We start from the raw sequence: 20,990 nt of genomic DNA, 5'->3' as shown, positions 1-20,990 counted from the left end.
CTACATTTGAGATGTCACAAGCATGTTTCTAAAAAACAGACTGATCAAAATAAAATGCAAAGATGAGGATTTTTTTCGCTGTTTGAAAATATACAGCTGCGCAACGTGAATGAAAAATAATATAAAATGAATAGTAGCGCTTTACGTTAACTTTTTGCACATAGCAGTGGAGCTAGAGGTTTAAAGGTTTGCAGCACAGGCCACAAAACTATAACGCGAGTGTAAAAGTAGGCCGAAATCCATTGTAGTTTGAAACAATTCTATATCGATATAAATGGTACTATCTAATTCTATATATTGCTTGAAAATATATTGATTTATCGTACACAGTCATTATATCGCCAAGCCCTACACAAACACACCTGCCAATTAATATAGCAGTAAACCAGCAGCTCCCGTGTTCTGCGAGGTACAATTACTGTTTTTGTCAAAGACGTCTGGTAGCTTTGAGGAGAGTATTAATAACTGCTTCAGTTCCCTGTTGGAAAGGGCTGTCTGATGGCAACTTTAAAGGACAACTTCGGTATTTTTCAACCTGGGCTCTATTTCCCCATGTGTATGTATGCGTATGATTCATGGGTACCACTCATTCTAAAATTGGTTCAGTATTGAGCCGCGAAACGAGCTAAAACAGTAATGGGGGCAAATGCGCCCCGTATAAAAGTGCTTTTTTTTTTTGCCACTGACCAGTTTGGATCGCCAGTGCTATCTCTGTAAATAGCATATGGTAGCGGCCCTGGGGCAGTGGTGAGTGTGAATGAGTGGAGTCAGCTGTCAGTCAGTGTTGGAGCAGAAAGGCGGAAGGTGTCCCCGCTCGGTATTGTAAATGAGTATGTGTGTATGAAGTGTGTGTTTTTTGGCCACTGACCGGTTCAGATCACCAGTGCTATCTCTGTAAATAGCATGCTAACTTAGCCTTTCCCTTACCTCTGGGCTGTGTGATGTCACGAGCTTTGCTCCACTGTGTCTGTAGCTCTCTCTACTCGTGGGACAGCCATTTTCTTGAGGAAGAGGTGTTTCGGGATTGGATGTCTTCTCTTCTTCGGCTGGCAGTAGTCATCTTGGGAGAAGTGAGCACTGCAGACCCGATGGTCTGCAAGGCGCAGTGTCTGGACAGGAGTGTTAGCATCCATTTGTAGCACAACTAGCCACAACTTCAGCATCTCGCTGTCCGACAAAGGCAGCCTGTGAAAGCGGTACGGGGTGTTGCGCGACATCCTGTTCTTGCGTTCGGGAAAAAGGCCCGATTATTTGAGCACTCCAGAAACTCCGGTAACACTCCAGGGGGTAGCACGTAAAAGTCTCCGTCCTCTGACTCTTCTAGCGTAGCACACACTTCACACACACATACTCATTTACATTACCAAGCGGGGACAACTTCCGCCTTTCTGCTCCAACACTGACTGACAGCTGACTCCACTCATTCACACTCACCACTGCCCCAGGGCCGCTACCATATGCTATTTACAGAGATAACACTGGCGATCTGAACCGGTCAGTGGCAAAAAAAAAGCACTTTTATACGGGACACATTTGCCCCCATTACCGTTTTAGCTCGTTTCGAGGCTCAATACTGAACCAATTTTAGAACGAGTGGTACCCATGAATCATACGCACACATACACATGGGGAAATAGAGCCCAGGTTGAAAAATACTGAAGTTGTCCTTTAAGTAGTGAAAATTTTATCAATATAGCATTCACTTAAGCTGATTTTTTTAGAAGACTAAAATACATTTTGCTGTTACCCTTCTCCACATCAGGAAGTTACATTGCTATAGCGTCTGTGTAGGTACTCCCGCTTCTCCTAACTGAGGCTGCTGACCTAACTATAAATAAGTACCTCATACAACCCCTCTTCAAAAACTCCATCCATCCCTTTCATGAGTCAGATTTTTAGTCTGCCTCCAGATATTTTGATTTTAGCAAAACCAAAGCTTCAACCCCTCAAAATATCATTTTGCAGTTCCTCCACTTTTCTTTCTTTTTGAAAAAATACCCACTACCACTCAGCTGGTTTGGAGTCTCTCCACTGCTCTCCAATCGGCTATCTTTAGACCTGTTACTCCACCCGCTCCTGTCCTTGCATAGATATATCTGGAAATAGACTTCCCCGTGTTTTCAGTCTTTCGTTTCTCCCAAGTATCCCATCTCTCATACAATCTCTGTGTAGCAAAGTCTAGGACTGCGAGCATTCTCTTGCCTTCACTCATGTTCTCAGACTCCACACCATCTTGCTGCTGCACTCCCTATCGGCTCTCAATACCGTCTGAATCAGTGTTTCCTGCCATTTTACAGTAGGCACTATATCTGTTCAAAACTCCTGCAGCAGTCCACTTGCTCTGTTTGTCCTCCTCCCCTCGTAGAGTACATTCTCTAACCATCCTTCTTTTCATCTTTCCCCCCTTTCCTTCCCTCTTTCTGTGGCAATATGTCTGTCATACAGCTGTTCTTACCTCTTACGCTTTGTTCTGCCTGCATCCTTTCTTCTTTATGCGGTTGGTATGCTGTCAACCAACTCTTTTCTTTCGACCTCATTCTGTTCTCATTCCATTCATTCCTCAGGTCTATCATCTCATTTTCCCTCATCCACTTCTCACTGATCCAACCTTTTCTTTGTTCAGTGCATTCTTTCATCTCCCTCGGCCTCTGCCCAGACTTTCTTGCTCTTAATATGTTTTTTTTCCGAATTGTCACATGTCGTCTCCAGCATGGCAGCTCTCCTCTCCGTGTATGATGAGGACAGGAAAGAAGAATGCGTCCTGGTAGGATGGAGGACGATCCCTCCCTACCACCTCACCATCTCTTAACTCGCCACCCCCTCCACTCTCTTGCTCTGCTTCTTCATCCCTCTCTCTGCCTCCTCTTCCCTGTTCCCTTCTCCTCACCTCCTCCTCCTCCTCCTGCTGCTCTTCTTCCTCATCGTCGTCCCCTTCTCCTTCCAGCACTCCTCTGGTCTCCTCGTTGTCCTGTCTTGAACCTAATCCAAGGAATCCACCACCACCTCCTCCTCCTCCTCCTCCTCCTCCGCTTCCTCCTCCACTACCTCCCCCTCCTCCTCCTCCACCTCCTCCTCCATCTTCCCTACTTCCTCCCAGCCCTCCTCCCATGCTCCTTGAATGAAACAGGCTGTTCTGGCGCCCAGCTCCAAGTCTCCCCAGGGAGAATCCGCTTCGACTGAGCACCAACCTTCCTCCTATACCCCCACCTCCCTGCCCCGCTGCTCTGATCCCTGCCACTGTAGCATTCAGGAGGGCTGTGGTTCCCATGGGGGCCCTTAGCCTGGAAGGAAGACTGGAACTTGACGTGGTCCTTCGGCATCGGGGGCAGCTCTGGAGGAGGTAAGCCGAGTTAAACACAACAGGCAGAGCTAGAGGAGGTGGGTTGGGCCCCTGGCTGGGGGTGGAGACTGTAGGCCCAGAGATGGGCGTAGAGGCAGTAGGGTTTGTCCCCCCACTCATGTCCAAGTCCATAAGGAGGGCCTCAGAGTAGCTCGGGACCATCTGTTGGTTACAGCGGATGTGCCACTCCAATTCTGTCATGTCCACCGTGTTGACCCGAGAGATGGCTCTGTAACTTGTCCCATTTAGACCAATTCCAATCCCGATTCCTCCGGGGTGGATTCCATTCTCGGTCCCTCCCCCGACCCCATCCCCTCTTCCTCCACCCGGCCCGCCTCCACCGCCTCCTCCGCCACTATCCTCATCCTCCCCAAACAGCTTCTCCACATGGTAGTGGACATATGCTGTGCGATATTCTGACACAACCCGCAGCGGCCACGACAGGAGGAAAGCAGAAGCCAGCCAGAACACCCTGTGCCTGGAAAACCAGGGCTGGTGAGCAGGATCTGGGAACGCCAGGATGTGTTCGCGGAAATCCACGTTCTTAAGGTGCATTCCCTCCCTGGCCTCCATGTAGTCGTCAAGCCCCTCGTTCTCCCCGAAGAAGCGCGCTCGCTTGGAATAATAGAGAACATATAAGAATTAGCACCAGCTAACTACATTAGTTTATGGGGTAAGAGTTAATGTTGAAATGCCTTTGAGAACCAGCACATCCAGTGTTTTATTGCCCTACACTGTGGACCTGAACAGTGATAACAATGCTGCTTCTTTCCTCAGTGTCTACTAAATGGATTATTAGTTGATGAGGAGGTTAACCTGCTATCAAGTATACATTTAAGGACCCTTTTAGAGAGTTGACATAAACAATAGTTGTCTGTAATATAAAACGTCAGCTGGAGACAGAAACAAATTTATGAGGTGGAGTGCCAAAAACTGCAGTTCATTGAATGGCCACTTGAGGCTGGCTCCAAAAGCAAGTCAGTCCCCAAAATGCCCAACTTTACAGCAGAAATAATTATGTTCACAGCCTGACACAAAAACAGTTTTGGTCTCTATAGCTTATATCCCTGTTCATGACAACTGTGCAGGGGCTGAATTTTTCTGTAACTGAACCATTTGAAATTCATTAATGCTTAAAGTTATGCATAAATACAGGCATAGCTAGGTGGGTGCCGTTTGGTGACAAGTCACTACTACAGCAACAAAGTCAGTTTGGTAACATAAGCATGGTGTAACCCAAGATTCACAGAGTATAGGTGTAGCCATAGCTGTCGTCATTTTAAAGTGATTTTAGATTATAAAATTTTGGTTGCCTAAAAGGAGTCTTTTTCAGCATTTTTGTACTAAAACACCCTTTAAGGAGTCAAATATTAAGTTTTTCAGTTAAGTACATTTAGTTTTAATGGTTTTCGGGCTGTTTTTTCTAGCGAAAATTAGCATTAGCACTATCACAGGTAACTATAGTCAGTTCTGGCTCCAACAATCCAGGATGGCAACAGCCAAAATGCCAAACTTCAGTCTTCAGAATGGGAGTCCACAAACCAATGGGTGATGCCATGGCAGCTTCGTCCATTAATTTATACAGTGTATGGCAAAATCAGTGGTGGCTGGTATCTCTGTCTAAAACCAAGGACTGATTGTTTAAAAAAATCACTAAGAAATCTGAGTGGAAAATCTGCCATTGTTATCTTTACAAACCACAGATGTGCACTGACTGGAAATCTTGACAATGTAGAGAAGGGGGTAAACAATCAATGGCTTGTTTGCAATCACGTGAAATCCAGATGGAGGGCAGGAAGTGATAAAGCTATATACATGTACTGTGTGAACTGGAAATAGAGGGAGGAAAGTGACTACATGAAAGGGTTTGCTGAACCTCTAGGCAGCAGGTATCACTGGAGATGTGATCCATACAAAACAAAGAAAAGTGATTTTTCCCACAACTTGACTGATGTGCTCGGTGTGGACACGATTGTCATTTTAAATGACCTCGTCCTCCAGACCTCCAAACATTACATGGCGTGCAAGAGCCTGGTGGACTCACAACTATATTGTGTGTGGTTGGGTCCATGACTGAAGGACTGGCAACTTGTTTTTGAGGAGTAAATGTGCTTTAGTTTAACTGTCTTTTATATTTCAGCTTTGTACATGGATTCACTGCTGTCAGGCTAATGTTACTAGCTAACATTAGCTTACTTTGGCTACTATTTTTCATACTAGGTCAACTGTTTACAGCAGCCCTCCATCTAGACAGCACAGCGATGTTTGACATCATATGCAAGGATGCTACGGGAAGTTAGCATCTTTTGCTCTGGGAACTTGGTTTGGGCGTCTGTCCTTACTTTTATATTTTATAGATAAGGCATTTAATTGATTACATTAATAGAACAAAAGAGAATTAACTATATCAAATATGTTATTTCCTTATATCAAATCTTACCTGGGTGAGGTAGGCAGCTTCAGCACGTGCACTGGAAAAGCTACAAAGCACAAAAATTAGTTAATTACTTGCTTACCCCCAAAATAATAACCTTCACCAACATGTCTTTTGACCAGTAGTAGTAAGCAATGGGTGCCCAACCTGAAACACTTGGTGAAACGAAGGCGGACAGCAGGGTGCAGCTGCAGGTCCAACAGCTCCTTTGATACGTCTTTGACACCGTAGCGGGCGTAGTCAAACTCTGAACTGGAAGCGTGAGTGTTCACCCGCTCATGGTAGACCTGATGAAGTAAGGAGCAGAGCATAGATGGAGGGGACAGGTGTGATGAGGGAGAAGTGGGAGAGGAGGGAGGAGGACAGATGGGAATCAAGTTACTAAGAAGACTTCACATTTTAAGACATTTCATATATGTTTCATCATCAATAAAGCATGGTTACTAAATAGAATATTGTTCTTACTGCACACAGCTGTTTGCACACAGCCCCGCAATATTTCTCTAGGAGAAATTAAGATTTGCATAGCAGTTACTTTAAAAGTTTATAAAATCATAAAGTTTACAGTGTTGCTATGGACAATATAAAAAGAAACAAGTGAACGTGAGACAAGGTTTTGGTATGTCTGTCAAAAGGAGTTCCCCTCACCTGTGTGGTTGTATATGCATCTCCGTTGCGGTATCTTGTCACCTGTCTGGTCCTCCTCACGTAGTGATAGCTTATGGCCTTCCACCAAATGCAGGGCGTGGCTTGCTGAAGCCTCTGCACACGCTCGTACACTTCCTGTGTCAAAAAAGATGGAATAATGAAATCAATTCATTGGCGTCACATGTTCCTACCTATACCTAACTTAGACAGGGTTATGGCACATTTCAAAGAATTATAAATGACTTTTCAAGGGCCTAAAATAACTTCTATTTTCTTGCCCTACTTGCCCAAACACATCAGATTCAAACTATGTTCAAACATAATTTCATCGAGTAGGAATGTGGAGGGAAAATGGAGACATGTACATGATGGTAGACAAAACATAACACATCGACACATATTTGAGCTAAGTCACGTCGACAGCCATAGAAAATAAATTTGCCTTGGTTAAATTACGTGGAAGGATATCCATGGAAAAATACCGCAACAATGTCATTACACACAACAAAATTCCATGAATTTTCCAGGTTTTCCATGACCACTGAAATCCTGCTTAGATTATTTGAAAAACATATTCCGTAGCTACGTCTGGAAAGATTTATTCCTAAGCAAACCTGTTAAAAATGAGGATGAACAATCTAAAACACAAAGATACAACCCTGCCTAAGCAGTTTTTCAATAGCAGTACAAGCAGAACAATTAAGTTCCTATTATCTGCACACAGCATAGTTAAGTCTGTGCAATCTGGTGCATGTCAGGCCCAGCCAAGGTTTGTTTATGGTGTTACAATGTGTTTTTTTAATCTCTGTTTCGAGCTGTCTTAATGTGCCCTGGACCGCTTGGACTAATGTAAAAAAATATTTTGTTTTTGGCAGTGACACGTAGCAAAGATGAACAGTAACCACTGAGCAATGTGCTCCTGGAGTTCCTGATAACAGACAGAGCGGACCAGAATAGACAAAAGATAGACTGATGGCCCCAGGTCAGCTCATTTCCATATGAGTGAGCAAGAGTTATTTTAGGAAAGTAGGAAATTGAGAGACGAAGTGATCTCTCCTTGTGAGATGTTAAAATTTCTGACCAAACTGCATGAAACTTATCCTGTATTTCTACTCAACAGCAACTGCCTATGCACATTTAATACATCTCAATCTTTTTATTCATTTAACCTCTTTATTTAAAAGCATTTTGCTGACACCAACATGCTGAATACGTTTCAGTGAGTAAACAGATTCTGCTGCTCAGCTCAAGGTCACATACCTATTTTCAGACTCCTATTGCTGCAGTACACACCACTCTGCTGGGTGTTGGGCTTAGGTGTTTTTACAAGCTACTAGACCCCCTTGCTCGTTGCTAAATTCAATACTAAAACTGCTTTTCACACAGACCTGGAATTCAGCGTGAGCCAACAGTGCTGTCTTGGAGAAGCAGTGCCAGCACTCTACCAAGTAAACCACATACAGCATTGCCAGGAAGGCCAGGGGGATGTAGACGTAGCCGCTGGAGCACGGACTGTCCAGGGGCAGGATGCCATTGTAGTAGGCCGCCGAGGTGGCTTCGTCGTCAGCACCGAGAGGAATGGAGGAGCCGAGGACGGGCACGCGACAGAGAGCGCACCAGGCCAGTGTGGCAAAGCAGCCGTACATGAGGAGGGTCAGGAGGAGGCACTTCCAATGGGACTCCCGACACAGGGAGGAGGCCAGAGACTGCTGGACTGGCCTTTGCTGTGGAGACAAAGGGAGAGGAGAGTAGATGTTTAGATGCTACTGACCCCACTGTCATTTGATGTATCCAAAGTATGAGGCATACATAATTAATTTCTTAGAAGTCCCTATTTTTCCCACCTCCAGTGATAATAGAAAATGTTTACCAAGAAAGCAAAAAAATTTTGACTACCTGGTGACCCCCCCTCCCACCCCAAATGAGGTTTTAATAATCATGATCTTTCTATTTGGTAAACATTGCTGTGTTTCATAGCAAGTGTGCAGGCTTAGGTCCTGAACAAAGGAGTGCATTAAACCACCCCTTACCATCATAGGATAAGTGCTGCATATTAGACACACGCACACACACACACACACACACACACACACACACTCCCTCTAAGTGCACACTTTGACTCAGCCTAACTTGCACTGTGAAGACATCATATTACAGTGCACTCAAACATACACATGTGCATTAGATACACAGACGCAGATGCTCTAATGCGCCCCCTCTTCCTCTCTCGTCGTCTCTCTCTATCCACACACACGCCACCATGCGCGTTCTCAGCATTATAATGCAGCCAGCGGAGAGTATGTGAATAATTTAGATGAGAGCAATACTTCGAGACTGTTCTCTAGCTAACTGACTCCACTCCAACATCAGCAGCATAACACTGCTGCTTCAATTCGTGCATGTGTGTGAATGAGGGAGGGACAGAGAGCAGGCAGAGCTGGAAGGCTTGTGCCAAAAGGAAAAAAGAGCTTGTGTATTATGTATGTTGTATATCACAGAAACATAAAAACAGAAAGGGAACACAGTAAATCTACTGTTCATTTGTGTCAATACTTGCACGTGCCCTCTCCATGTTATGTTGCTTGTACTGAATGTGACAAGGCGAAAGAGCAACAAAGCAGATGACAAAAAAAAAGATGGGATGACACCAGTGTCCTCTCCTCCTCTCAGCCAAGTCTGCCTGTCCTGTCAGCACATCGGCCCCCCCCCCCCCCCCCAATCTCTCACTCCTTCAGTGCAGCCACAATTTGCTACCCACTAGCATGTTTGGCTTGCTGCGACACCCACACACACACACAGCCTTTCATTTTGTTTTTTTACTACTGTACGTCAAGGGCGAGTAGTGAAAGGCAGCGTGAAGGGCACCAACACTTTACCAGTCCATCATCTCTCTGCAAAAGCATCCAACTGCACACAACATCCAAATTTCTTTTTGTGCTTTGTTTGCCTTTCCTTTCCACATCCTCCCTCCTTTCCTTATGTAATCTTCTTCCTCCTTCCCGGAATCTTCCCTCCCACCTCCTAAGCATTTACTCTCCAATCCCAACCTCACTCTCTCCTTCCCTGCGTCCTCACCCCCACGTCTCCTCTGTTACATCCTCTCTGAAAGGCTGTCTCTAAGTGGATTGATTGGGCTAAAAGTATAGTGTAGAGCGAGAGAGGGAGAGAGAGGGGATGAGGAGCGTGAGAGAGACGGAGAAACGGTCATGAACTTTTCATGAATGCAAGTATGAAGGGAAGCAAAAAGAGAGAGGGAGAGAGAGACTAAAGAGAAGGCAGCAGTGACAGACTGCACCTTTCTCCAGGGGACTCCGCTGCCAAAATCCATCCTGTTTGCTCCTCTCCTGCCCTTCCTCTCCGTCTGTCTCATTTTGTCTTCCTGGCTCCAATTCTCTCCTGTCCCTTTCCCTCTTACCTTGTGCAAATAAATGCTGCCAAAAAAAGAGGATATTCTAGCAATAAAAAAAAAGAACTGCACTGGTCTCCGCTGACATTTCCATCAAGTCTCTGCAGCCAGTGTGTGCCCAGTGAGAGCAAAATCAGCCCCAAGACAGGAGTCAAATTATTGCTGTATGCACTTATGCCAATCACTATTTGTCAATACAAGCAGCTCTCTCTCCCACAGGCCTGCTAAAATGTTGTGGCACTGAGAGACAGACCCCGGAGATGCTCATGAACTAGTGAGCAGAGATGCCACATAAAGTAGTCCAGGCTGAACTGTTTTCCTGATGAAAAAGGTTTGAGTAATAGTAGCTTTCCGTCTGACGCCTACTCTACATAATGCTGGCACTTAACACTACTTTGCTAGATGAGAGAGACTGATGGGGGATTCTGATAATTGCACAGTAGCTAATAGACGGTCAAGTTCAAAATCCAGTAGCAATAAACACATGCAGCTTAGTCAAAGGGTATAGTCAACAACAGACTGTGCTGCTGTGTTCAAGAGACTGAATCTCTATTATGTTGCAGAAGCAAATCCCAACAACACCTTCTCTCTTATGGATGCGCTGATTCAATTTTTTTCGTCCAGATAGCAATTCCGATACTTCAACTCAGGGTAACCGCAATACTGAGTTGTCTGTAACACAGGACTGGTATAAATTCAGTAATCACAGTAACTAAAACCATTATGTCCTTACTTGTGTTACACAAGTTCATCAGTTATCTGCATAATGAGTAGACAACAACAAAGCAACGCCGCCCAATCTTGTGCTGACTCCAAGAAGGTTTTTTCTTTTTGCTTCTTAAGTCTGACACCATTTAATGGTGTTAGGAAGGTCTGTTTTTTATATCATTTTATTCAGGCCTATTGATACATTATTTCAGCAATTAATATTTGTACTATGCAATGTTAGAAAGACCAACCTTATTCTATATAGATTTTATATAGCTTCATTGTGAGGCAGTTGTAGCCTACTGCAGTGCTGTCTTGATCCGCTATTAGGGTTACAACAGTATTTCCATGGCACGGAAATATCGCAGTTTCATGGTATCATAGTATTACAGAATTATTATTATCAGTCAGAATAACCCTTAAAGGAATGAAAATGAAAGGGTTATTTTTGGTAAACCTGACGTTTCCTAACTATAAATGAACCTTTAAATCATTTTGTTAATGGAAGTATGTGTAAAACGTCTCCTCTTTAAAAATAACTAAAATAAAGGGGAGATTCTCCGTCTGGTTGCTTTTTTCTTTTTCAATATCGTAGACAAGCAAATGTACACAGTATGATAACTGTCAAGTTTGATATCACGGTATACCTTGAAACAAGTAATAATGCTGCAACCCTATTTGCTATTGTGCCTTGTTCTGTTCTGTTTAATGTTATATTATTCTTAGATTGCAATTATGTGACAATGTGTCTCAGGCAGTGTTGTGAAGTAACGCAAATGTAATGTAACAAGTAGTAAATAAGTAATCCAAGTAATGTGTAATACATGACTTTTTTTTTTGAGAAATGACCCTATCACTGGTCATAACACTTTTAATTTAGGTGAGTTCTGAGGCATCAACAGGGGGCCACAACTGAGCTTCATGTGAACGAATCATTAGAAACTTCTTTTGGTCAGGTTACCCCACTAGTTGTCTCTATATACAGACTCTACATTCAGTGAATGTAGAGTCTGTAGGCAAACCCCGGAGATCTTGCCTCCGGAAGAAGAGCGGAAGAGCCCTGGTTTCCGGTTGTAGGCTGTTTGTAGTCCACATGATATTGACCAATCACGTTTGAGCCGGCTGCAGTTGTTAACAGGTTAAACGGTCCGTGCGGTGAACTAACGAGGCGGAACATAATTGGCGTCACTGCAAACTCTGAATCCATCGCAATGGTTCAGCATATTTACTTATATATAAACGGAAGTCGGAAACGGAAATTCGCCTCCTCCGCCCAAATCAAACCGGAATGCCAAAAAATCGTGCCCCCAAAGGCTGTATCGCCGTCTGCCAGAAGTCAGACGCCGAATACAGCCGATGGGTTCCAAGAATGCCCCACTAGTGTCAGTACCTTGCTCTTGACTCTCTTGTCTCTACCTCAAGCTCAGCATCTGGAATAATGAGCGCCAGTTAGGGCTGGCCGATAAATCGATTTTATCAATTAATTCGAATTTGTAGTTTAGGTCGATTTGTTTTAATGAAAATCGAGTTTCTCTTTAACATCAGCCACCGACGTTCCCCACTGGGCTCCCGTAGTTCAGAGTGGGTTCACCCCTCCCCCCTGCATGCTTGATACACAAACAACATGGCAGCAAACGGGGAAGAACTCGTTCCCAAGAAAGGGATAATATTTGGTTAGGGTATTTAGTTATTTGGAATTGGTTCGGTTTTGTAGTGTCAGACACAGAACACACAACACCCCGCTGCAAAGTGTGTCTGAAGGCTGTTGCTACTAGGGTTGGGATCCGGATCTGGTTCTTTTTTGGAACCGGGTCCAAAGTTCCAGTTCCGGAACCGGTTCCATCACATTTGGAGTAACGGTTCCTGCAAACGGTTCCTAGATTGTAATAAAAAAAAAAAACGTCACGTGCACTTCCATTAGAGTGCGGCACGGGCCGCATATTTCTGTCCGAACCCAACCGAGTCCAACATTATTTAATTCCTAAAGCACTGAGTTTGTGTCACATAGTTGTTATGGTTACAGGCTTTAACAGGCCAGGCATGCGCCATGGGGGCTCAGCATAGAGGGAGACCTCCGTGTTTGAGACGGGAGCGGGCGGCGGGAGGTCCGAGACTTCCAGCGAGGGGAGCAGTAGAAACAAACAGCCAATGTGTGTCTGTGTGTGTTATGTTCAAGCGTTGTCACGTAAATAACAGTGGCCAAGCATGAATGCATATAAGTATTTTTTATTACATTGCTGTGGTTAATTTGAGGTAATAGTGTTACTGTAGAAACCAGAGAATCACTTTTTGTTGTTATATATTCTCAGGGAGATGATACAAGCTCTAAATCTGAAATACACACCACACACAAATGTGTATTTTCATCTAATTGTACTGTGCAACAGTTAGAATAAAGTTTTTGTATTTGTATGAATGCATTTGTGTTTATTATATACTTGTTTATGTATAGCAAGTATAATGAATATAATGTAGGAATCGGTAAGAGGAATCGGTAAGGAATCGGACCGTTAAGAAGGAATCAGTAAGGAATCAGAATAGTTAAAATCCTAACAAGTCCCAACCCTAGTTGCTACCCAAGGTAGCAGTACTACCAATTTACTGCAGCACCTCAAACAGAGGCATGCTGTCGAGTGGGAAAGATGTTGCTCCCTACGAAATATACAAGACCACAGCAGCCCCAGCACCGCCGCCAAAAAACAACCTACTGTCTAGGAAACATTTACAAACTGTATCCCGTATGATAAGAAAGGAGCCCAGTGGAAAGCGATCAGGGATGCAGTCACGATGTATACTGTAAGAGATACCATATATATTGTGGAAAAGCCAGGGTTTATTCACATGCTGAAAGTTTTGGTCTCCAGGTACGTGCTAACTGTTAAAACTTGTTTTGAACAATTTCTTTGTCATCTGCAAATTGATTTTAAGTAGGGGGGGGATCGATTTAATATCGCCCAGCCCTAACGCCATTCAACCTTTGCTCTGATCACAATGCCTCTTTAAGGCGTGACCACAATTAGTGTCCAACGGGGACGCACTGTGGGCAGAGTAAGTCATTTCTAGTGAACACAACACCTCCTGGTGCAAAACTGTGCAGCTTTTAGGTTGTGTCACGATCCTCTTTCCGTCTCAGCTGCCTCTAGTGCACTTTGGCACTTGCGTCAGGCTGTAACAGATCAAAGGCAAAGCTTACTCCCCTTGAAATCATTATGAAAAGAAATCTATACAGCCTAGTCTTGAGGGTGTCAGCTTTCATTTTTGTCATACTTGAAGTTTGGACCGCCTCTCTGGTAAGCTCTTTTGAAGAGGGCTGATACAGGGTGGTACTTACATGACAAATTCTTCATTAATGTTTCATTAATAACTTAAAGTCAGCGCCTGCATTCGCATAAAACACATCATTTATCTGGAAAGATTTTGCTGGGCTGAATATGCTGCTAGTTTGACATACTGTCTCTATGTTCTATATAGACTCCTTAGAATCCACAGCCACTAGAGACAGCTGTCTGAAGAAGAGCCCACAGAAGCTGGCATGGATTCTCGACCATAGGTTTTGTTTTTTTGGACATGTATCACACACCATTGTTTTCAAAGAGGCATTTCAGAGCACTGGATTCTGCAGATGCTCTGCATACTGTAGCTATTTCCTGCCTCTACTCAAAGTGCAATTGACAGAGTTTTTTCATTAATAGGATCTTCTTTGCCAGTAAATGTCTCTGAATCCAATCACTGCTCTATAATCTAGTCTTGTAGCAATTGCTGTAATATGGTGCTGTAACTGTGCAATTCTGCCACACACATAGTTACTGTCTTTGTTTTTATGTGCACAGGTCAAACTTGAATCTTTCTAACTCTTACACTCGACTTAGGGTAAATGTTGAGCTTTAATAGTAGAGCTATGTAGGGCTTCATTCTGTCTATAGTGCTACCCATGTGTCTGCAGGTCACTATGGAGGTCTGTACACTGTTGACTCCAAATAAATAGTTTATTTCTCTTTTCTTTTGAGGCAATCTTTTGATCTGCAAGATCTTCCTCAGGCTTGCAGACTGAAACACTGCCTTAAAAGAAAGGAGAAATAAACTATTTATTTAGAGCCTACAATGTGCAGACCTCTTTTGTGACATGCTGTGATGTATTCTTTGTCTTACACTTGAGTATTTTTGTCTGGATGTGCACACACTTTGTCACTCTACTGTAGCTGAACGCCCCTCCTGTCTTGCCTGCACATTAACACTTTCTAATAAAAGAAAATTACATTGTAAAGTTCTACATTTGCACACTGTACCGAGATGGGTTTTTTTTTATGTATTAAGGTGTCTAGCAGAAAACGTGTGCTCCTCTCTCTCCCTCTGTGTCTCTGCCCATACTGATTCAGCTGGTTAGGTGTGACTGGAGCAGCTATAATTAGCAATCCAAGCAAGTGGGTGGCAAATGAAGTGAGGACGGGAAAATGTGCTGTTGATGCCTGCAGTACACTGTTAAAAATGATGTGTCATTTCAACACAATTCGAGGGAATCATTTAGGAAGTCAGGTTTCTACTACTTGTTATTCCGCTATTACAAATAATTTGTTTGAGTGTGTTCAACTGAGAATAATAATCCAACATCATCAATTATCAGCAGGTTAGGTGTGGGTCCCTCATTTATTAATGAAATATCACTGACAGAGGCAGTCCGTCTATATGCCAGCTTGAATTGATGCCAGTTACATTACTATAGATGCCAATGGTGACAAGTGGAATAAAGTACCAAGCATCTACTGAAACCTCTCAAACAACTCCTGCAGTACAACCTACTAGTCTACTGTCCATCTGTATGCTCAGAATTTTCCAAACTGTCATTGTTTTGCCAATAAATGGCAAAAAGTCTCACTGTTGAGTACATTTTTATATCTGACTTACATCTGATGGTAAAAACTGCACCATAAGAGCGAGACGGAAAAAACCAAGAGCAAATAAAGAGCTAGAATTAGTTCAGTAGTTTCAGACTTATTAATGAATGTCTGTTACATTCAAGCCCTTGCCAAACGAGTTCACACAATGCAGATTAAAGGCCTGATCACACCAAGATTCTCGAAACGAAGTGCCAGAAGAACCATTGTTTTCCTATGGTATGGCATGCCAGGCATACACTTCTCTCTTACGCCGCAAGTTGTGTTTTCCTAGCAGTTTTTACATTAGCATAAAAGTTAAAATATTCATATCTTTACCACTTGTCAATGTCACACTTGGCCCAAGCAGCCAATCAAATCAAGCGAGTAGACTCACAAGTCAGTCTTTAGATGCTTTGCTTAACTAAAGACTGATGTCTTTCTACCTTATTTTGTGTTTAGATAGGCGGACACAATTTCAGAGTTTAAAAAAACTCCCTACGTTGCAGAACCAATAGTAAATCCGCAGGGCGGTCCTTCGGTGGCTCGCAGAACTCTTGTGCTCGTAAACATAGTCCGACTGCATTAAAAGTTTTAAACAAAGTCGCTGTAAGAGTTAAATCTCTCGGCATCCATTTTCAAGCTCTCTGTGTGTTTGTTTCCTTGCGGAAGAGAAAAGGGGGAGCGCACATATCTGGGACGGCGTGTCCTTTTCAAAAATGCAAGAGGCGTTGCTTTGTTGCCGGCCGTTTTCTCTGGTGTGTTAAACACACTTTAGAAAGGAGTGTCCCCAGACTATCAGAAGGTGGAGATCTCTGATTGTCTGGTGGCGAGACTATCAAGCGAGAGGTGGGTGTTACTACTGTTTTGATACTAGTAGATAGAAACAACGGACAATGGCAAATGCAGACAAAGGTTTATATTAGCGGTATTTAATCACAATGAAACTCAACTTATCATTTAAACACTAATGTGCAAACTCATGCATTAAGTTGCATGAGCAACCAGATGAACCTCTCTGGTGAGTATAACACCATTTACTATGCTGATTTATAGGCTAGCTAGCTAGTTAGCTTTTTGACTGTAAGATAGTTACGGAGTATGTGAGAGGGAAGGGGGAATTCATATCTCATGTCGTGATATTTCATGTAGGCTACTGTCTTTAAGAGAGAACAACCACATGTATGGAGGGCATGGGGAAGATTACAAGAAATGTGTTTGAGTGTGATTTTCAGTTAATCCTATTTGATTGCCCACTTGCGCACACAGCCGCGCTTTTCTGTCAGCCGTGCTTTCAAGGCATTTTGGAAGCAGTTGTGCTTGTTCAGTGTGATTGAGGTCTTAGTCTGTTGCCACCAGAAAAACTCTCTGTAATCCTCAATATACAAGAGTTGTGGTGTCTGTGGCAACGTTCCTACGCTGGTGCACTGGAAGCGATGCGTTTTATATCAACCAGTTAGAGTTAAAGGGGACAGGAAGGAGCAAAAAATCCACCCAAAAGAAGTTTCTGGAATGGATGCTCCTGATAAAAAAGAATCTCAGTGTCTAGATGAAAGATTAAAGTCTGCCCTTACTTGCATGGCAGGACTTGAAAAGGGCACTCCTGGGAGCAGGGGAGATGCAGCGAGCTCACCTGCAGGCATACGTCATGAGCACAAATCGACAGTATTTGTGTAACTACTGTCACTGCCAGATGGGGGAAACAAAAGTATCGCAGTGAAGGTTTCAGAAATCTCATTCTGATGTTAAATTTTACTTTCAGGTGTATATGCATTTGACGCCACAGCAAAGGTGCAATCTGCTGCCTTATTAAGGACAGATGGAAATCTAGTTTAAATTTAATGTAATCAACAATTAATTCAGAACATCTGTGAAGCGGAATAATGTATTAACTGCAGCATCTAATTAGTGTTGTTCTGAATATCAGCACTTGTGAAATATCTGCCATCCAATTCAACTTTCTTTATAGACATTTTGCTTTGTGTGTTAGAGTCAGCAGAAAAAAAAGATTTACAACAGGTGAGTATTACTTTTCAAGTGTTTTAGCTTTGAATAACATTTGAACATTTTCACCAGTGGTTTACATAACATGTCGGCTGTTCCGTAATGCTTTGTGTCTCATATCACCTTTGCCTTTTTAGCAATTGAATTCTTATTTATCTCATGGTACACAAATCCTCTATCAGTAAACCTAACGGCTGTTCTGCACATTGTCAGCTAGCTTCATGATGGCAGCCAGGCTGCTGTTATGGATGCTTATCATTTTTTATTGCAGCCTGCCTCCACATTGAATTTAATAGCCATTCCCCATTAACACTGTCAATGTGTTCAATTTTGTGTCTATGTGTACCTTCATTTTAGGTTTGCACAATTCTATAGAAAATGACAGTTAGGATTTCTCAATCAGAAATGGGCTTTTCTGTCATTGAATCTTTGGGAAACCATTTTTTTGTCCAGTGTTTTAAGGCACTTAAACATTTGTCATATTGCTTTTTACTCTGATGTTAAACAGTGGAAGTGCAAGAATAACATTTCTGTCAGAATGGGGGATGGACATGCTTATTTTTTGATTTTGTTCTTGATATTCTTTTGAAGAGAAGGCTCTTTCTCACTCAAATTAGATTTTTTTTTTTTTGCCTGTGCAGAGGGGGTCATTGTAAATGAAACGTGCAAACAAAAAAAAAAAATAGAATCTGCAACAGACCTGTCTGCTAATAGAAAATTCGTGCATAGAGGTTATGTAAGAATCATAAATGCAATTTTAATATTAATCAAGTGGCTCTACTTCATTTGTAATAATGCTTGTGGGAGTGTACTGTACACGCATACCCATGTGGGCCAGAGAGTGAATAAAGTTAAGTGAGACATGAGTGTGCAAATGTATGAGAGAGGGAGAGTCAAAGAGAGAGAGAGAGAGAGAAAGTGAGGAGGATGAAGCTGTAGTCTCCATGACAAGCAAATCTAAAACAGGAAGAAGACTGAGATGAGAGTGAGTAATGGAGGCAGAGAACAGATGACTGAATTCATTGCATTATATTGCACTGTCTGCACTGCAGGCATGGATAAAGACAGACGAGAGTGGTGGAATAAAATGAAAGGCATCATTTAACATGCTTAGAAACTACATATTGTGTGCCTGTGGCTTTAAATTACCAGTAGCCAATTGCCAAATGCTTAATTCTGTCAGTTTTATTGGCCGTTTCTTGGTTGGGACAGTCTTATGTCTTATAAATAAAAAAGCAGTTGGACTATAAAGATACAAAACTCCTCTTGCCACTTATAATGAAATAAAATGGGTGTTTCATGCCTTGAAGCCATGTGGGCAAGATATTTAAAGATCATTAGACCTAAAACTATTGGCCAATGAATCGACAATTCAATCGCCAGAGAATTAATGGCTGCCAGAATAAAATACAAATGGTGTGCTGGTTCCACATTTTCAGATTTGAGGATCTACTGCTTTTTTTTGCAGCTCAGGGAAATAACAACTGTCTTTTCTTGACATTTGCAGCAGTTCAGCTCACATGTAGAAGATGTTAAGGTGTGACCAAGCTCCTGGCCTACAGAGCAAGTAGTGTGACACCAACCCATCACTCCTAATATTAAAGTCACAACACACCCCACCTTTCTGCTCAAACTAACTGTGTAAACTCCTCTGGTATAGATAACGGTCATTTCCTCTTTAGCAGTACAGCCCTGTCCTTATATACCATTACACCACATGCATACAGAACTCTGCTTTCTCTAAGGGTAGACCGGCATCTTCATGTTAAGTAGCAAAACTGGGAATGGTGGTGAGAGCACAGCGTGCCCACATCCTTAGTTATTCATGGTTATTTTTTCCTGGCAACTGACTTACGTAATGTTTTGTAATGTGCCTACTCTAAGTTCTCTAGGTTTTTCATTATAAACATGGCATTTACAAATAAATGATGCCACTTCCCAAGTACTGGAGTAGTAGTAGCATTAGTGGAGACTTGCTAAGGAGGAGAGGTTAATGTTAAAGACGTGTTTGTAAGTGTGATGGTGGGGAAGCAAGGTGTTGTATTGAAAGCTGTCTTTCAAACAGAGAGTCAGATTCATGGCACCACACAGTATGTAAATATGAATCTTTGGACAAGTTGTCATTTCCCCCAAGTAAGGACTTTCAGGAAACAGAGAAGTTTGGTGTAATTATCAAAAAGTGTGCCAAACATAAAGGAGAACACACTGCTGAATGGTTATATCTGACTACTGTAAACAGCAAAGCCCTGCAAAACAGTGTTTGGTGGAAGGAAATAAGCTTACCATTCACACTGCCAGTGTTATTTTGGCTGAAAGGTAGGTGTGTGGCTAAACTGTGATGTCACCCTCTAGTGTATTTCAGTGGTGTCAGCTGGTAAATGGACATTATGCTCTTACTATCCTGACAAAGACCATCTCTCCCAGGAGTAACACATCGCACAGCGTTGAGACACCTCACATCAATACTGTGGCTTTATTTCTAGACAGGGATTTAGAGTTCCCTCCCCTCTCTGTTTACCTAAACCACAGTCTCATCTCCATTCATATTAAAGCCAAGGTCCTGTCCCGTGTCCTTGCTCTTGTGCAAAGCATGAGGGACTTCACAGAAAAAACGTGACTTCTTCAAGCGAACAACAGCAAGGACATTCTTTTGTCAATGAAAGAGGAGATGAGGCAGTGTGCAGGATGTCATACATGATGTACTGTAGAAGTCATGGGTTGTTTAGGGACGAGCAGCAATGACATGACAACAGAAGCAGGTTCTTGCAGGGGGTGAATATGCGCAGCTTATTATGAACCGGACTCTTTCTATCCAAGCAGAAACATGTACTCATAAAGAGAGACAGATAAAAGGTAGAAAATGTCCTTCCTTACCTGCTCTCGTCCTGACCCTTCCTCCAAAATGGGCTCTTCTGCGGTGGCCGTCTCCTCCTCCGTCTGCATTTTCCCTCTTGCCACTCCTTCCTTCCTTAGAACCGGGCACAGGCAGCTCCCACCCCGGTAACGTCCGAAGGCAGGGACCTCCCCGGCGGAGCAGCGAGCTCGGTCACCCCATCCGCCGCAATTCGGTATCCAATTTCACGATGGCGGGGCCTGCGGCAAATAAGCATCATCTACTCCGGATTTAGCGATGCCCTCCTGCTTTCTTCCTGTATCTTCACCCGCCGACCCGCCTCAGTGTTTCTCCTCCAACCGCTCCATCCTTCACCTCCCTGGTCAAAGCCAAATGTGACTAAGCATCCACAGTCACAGCCCGTCGCCCCTTCCTGCCGAAACCGTTTTGGCTGTCGCTGCCGCCGCTTCTACCTCTCGTGATGCTCAGCTGCGAGTGTGCGTATGTGCACGTGTGTGCGCGTGACCGACAGCGCAGGAGAGCCAGCCGGGGCCAAGGATATCACCAGCTGCACTAATGAAGGAAGACGCTCGTGAGACGCGTGGTGTTAGGTTTGGATAAACACAATGTATAGAAATACAGCAAGGACAGTGAGCATGGCTGTCATTATTTAACTTTGTTTGGCCATGGCTGCACCTCGCGTTGGGTCTCCGTTGACGTCATATACCAACATCCCCACCCCCCAT

General features: G+C 43.3%; 1 protein-coding gene across 1 annotated transcript; it reads right to left on the bottom strand.

The window, feature by feature from the left end:
* Window positions 1–2,388: 2,388 nt before the first annotated feature.
* Window positions 2,389–20,689, bottom strand: LOC117272908 (transmembrane protein 151A). Its single transcript, XM_078164825.1, has 6 exons — window positions 20,286–20,689; window positions 7,811–8,146; window positions 6,423–6,557; window positions 5,922–6,061; window positions 5,781–5,820; window positions 2,389–3,955 (listed from the first exon to the last, which is right to left on the bottom strand). The coding sequence occupies exons 1-6, from the start codon at window positions 20,352–20,354 to the stop codon at window positions 2,693–2,695; spliced, it is 1,983 nt and encodes a 660-aa protein (XP_078020951.1). The 5' UTR covers window positions 20,355–20,689; the 3' UTR covers window positions 2,389–2,692.
* Between the last annotated feature and the right edge of the window lie 301 nt (window positions 20,690–20,990).

This window comes from Epinephelus lanceolatus, chromosome 22 (assembly GCF_041903045.1).
Source record: "Epinephelus lanceolatus isolate andai-2023 chromosome 22, ASM4190304v1, whole genome shotgun sequence".
Classification (NCBI taxonomy): Eukaryota; Metazoa; Chordata; class Actinopteri; order Perciformes; family Serranidae; genus Epinephelus; species Epinephelus lanceolatus.
Note: the sequence above shows the minus strand (reverse complement) of the source record. Positions and strands in the feature narration are given on the sequence as shown.